Source organism: Aptenodytes forsteri, unplaced genomic scaffold, assembly GCF_000699145.1.
Source record: "Aptenodytes forsteri isolate BGI_AS27 unplaced genomic scaffold, ASM69914v1 Scaffold83, whole genome shotgun sequence".
Taxonomy (NCBI): Eukaryota; Metazoa; Chordata; class Aves; order Sphenisciformes; family Spheniscidae; genus Aptenodytes; species Aptenodytes forsteri.
The window spans coordinates 3,172,881-3,175,582 of record NW_008795371.1 but is presented as its reverse complement, the minus strand read 5'-3'; the positions used below and the strand labels follow the sequence as shown (position 1 = coordinate 3,175,582).

Genomic DNA, 2,702 nt, shown 5'->3' with positions numbered 1-2,702 from the left:
GGGGGGGGGGGGGGGGGGGGGGGGGGGGGGGGGGGGGGGGGGGGGGGGGGGACTGCCAGCGGGTGTCCCGCTGAGCCCAGCTGCAGGCTGAGCCCTGCGTGCTCCTGCCTGCCCTGCTGCCACGGGGAGGGCCAGGTGCCCGTTGGGGAAAAGCTGCCCTGCTCAGCCCGGCCGTGAGCACAGGCGGCTGGGAAGCCTGCCCAGAGCTGCTGGCACGTCCCTCCAGGCCTGTTGTTGGCAAGCCCTGTAGACACTGGGTGTCCTTGGGGCTCCCCAGCTGTCCCAGCACCTCCACAGGCACCTCTGCCTCCCCAGGTGTGAGGTGCCTGCTGGGTTGGGGCTGGAAGGCCCCATGCAGCCCCTGTGCCAGCCGAGGGGGCAGGTGCCCACGGGGGCCCTGCCGTGAGGATGCTGTGTCCTTGCAGGGAGCAGTTGGCCCTGCAGGAGATGGCAGAGGAGAACCTGGTGTTCACGAGCTACATCAGGATGCTGCAGTACATCTGAGCCTGGCCAGGCAGCGGCAGGGGAGCAGCCATGGGGGCAGCCAGGGACATGATCCTACCTGGGATCCTTTGCTCTGGGTACAGCCCTCCCCTGGGTCAGCCCCTGCTGCCCCCAGGGCCTCAGGCTGCTCCCTCCTGCCAGGACTATGAACAGGATCCTCTGCAAGAGCAACAGCAGCCTGCGCTCAGCCCTGCTGCTCAGCTCGTGAGCAGACCTGGGAGCAGTGAGCCCTGCAGCCGCTGCAGAGCACGGGGCTAACACCCATGCAGGAGGGGAAGAGAGGGCCAGGACCAGCACCCACCTGGGCAGCAGGGGAGGGCAGGGATGCTGGCCACCCCCACGGGGCCCAGGGACAGGCTGGCTCACTTCCCCTGCCTGCACCCCCATCTCAGGGAGACACAGCACACAGGCTGCTGTCAGCACTCTGGGACCCGCATGAGCCCCTGGAGCTGGAGGCCACAGAAGCCCCACCCCGGGGTACTCCCTCACCCCCCCGACAGGGTGCCTCCATGCTGAACACCTTCTCCCCCACAGCCATTCCTCTCCGCCCAGCCATGCAGCCCCCTCACCGTCTACCTGGAGGGCACCCACAGCAGGTGAGTGATGGAGGGTGGAGGGGCAGCACCAGCTGCAGATCCCCCTTCCTGAGCACTGCCCTCCAGCACAGGAGCCAGGGGGATGACTCCCTGCACTGCCCACTCCCTGCCGCAGCCTCCTGGGCAGACAGAGACCTGGGCCACAGCGGTGCCAGCCTCGGGCAGCAGTGGAGCTCAGCCTCCAGCACGGACACAGCCTCCTCGCTCAGCAGTGCAAGCAGCTGCAGCTCAGAGGATGGGCTCCCCTCCAGCCCCCGCCGGGGCACCAAGGTGAGGGATCTGCCCCCGGCCCAGCACCCTGGGCTGGGGAGAGGGACATAGGTCTGCTTGCCCACAGCTCCTGGGCTTGGGCCCCTCACCATGGCGTCTGTCACCCAGCAGGCCCCCAGCCCCCTGACAGGCAAGGCAGAGGGACCCCGCTGCTCTGCCAGGCACTTCAGCAAGAGGAAGCTTCCTGCCTTCGCACCGGAGGTAACCAGCAACTCCCCATCCGGTGCAAAGGACCAGGCTGGGGCACACCCACACCCCATGCTGGCCCCCCACCCCCATTTGTCTCACCAGGGGTGCGAGAGGAGGGAGGAACCCATGCCCCCCTGCCCCATGTACCGGCTGGTGCTGGCGAGGGACACAGGCACAGGGAAGTCCAGCTTCCTGCTGCATCTCTGCACGAACGAGTTCAGAGGAGACATCTCCGGCACCCTCGGTACCCTCCCCCCTCCAAGCACCCCAGGTACCCAGGCCAGGGCAGAGGCACAGGAGCAACACCTGACTGTCCCTCCCGGCAGGGGTGGACTTTCAGATAAAGCAGTTGCTGGTGGATGGAGAGCAAACCACATTACAGATCTGGGACACAGCCGGGCAGGAGAGGTGACGGGGCTGGGGCTTCTGCTGCCATGCCGGGCCAGCCAGGGCCAGGTCCTGCTCCGGCAGCAGCCCCACAGGCTGGCAGTCACTGCACCAGCAGCAAGGCAGCCCTGGGGTGGCAGGCCTGGCCCAACCCCACAGCAGTGACACCCCCGGCCCCAGGTACCGGAGCATCGCCCAGTCCTACTTCCGCAAAGCCCACGGTGTGCTGCTCCTCTACGACATCAGCTCCCAGAGCAGCTTCCTCAGCATCCGCCAGTGGATTGAGGACATCAGGGTAGGGGAAGGGTCTGACAGGTGCCCAGCCCCCACAGAGAGGGGCAGGAGCCTTGGGGCTTCTTCATGGAGGGCTGGGCTGTGCCCCAGACAGTCCTGGGGGAGCAGGAACGAGACAGGAGCAAGTCAGGGTGCTTGCTAAGCAAGGTGTGAGGCCAGCCCCTGGGAGCAGCTGGAGTGCTTCCCCTCAACTTCTTCTTTTGCTGGTGTTTGTGCCAGGTCTGGAACCGCGCTCTGCTCCCAGGCATGGCACAGGCATGATGGGAGGCAGCCAGTGCATGCAGCAGAGCTCTGCGGCTCCCAGAGGAGACAGGGGCCACAGCAGCGGCTGCAGCTGGAAGCTGCCAGCCCCACAGGAGCCCTGAGCCACCCTTCCCTCCCACAGGCCACCGAGAGGCCACTGCCGCTCATGCTGGTAGGGAACAAGATTGGACCTGCGGCCTGGCCTGCCAGAGGCAGTGG

The 2,702-nt window shown here is 67.2% G+C and overlaps 1 protein-coding gene across 1 annotated transcript in view; it reads left to right on the top strand.

The window, feature by feature from the left end:
* The window catches only part of SERINC4 (serine incorporator 4), a 6,477-nt gene extending 5,973 nt beyond the window's left edge, over positions 1-504 (top strand). Inside the window, 1 exon segment of the mRNA XM_009280451.1 lies at positions 426-504. Within this exon segment, the coding sequence (XP_009278726.1) occupies positions 426-504 (79 nt within the window).
* Positions 505-2,702: the final 2,198 nt, after the last annotated feature.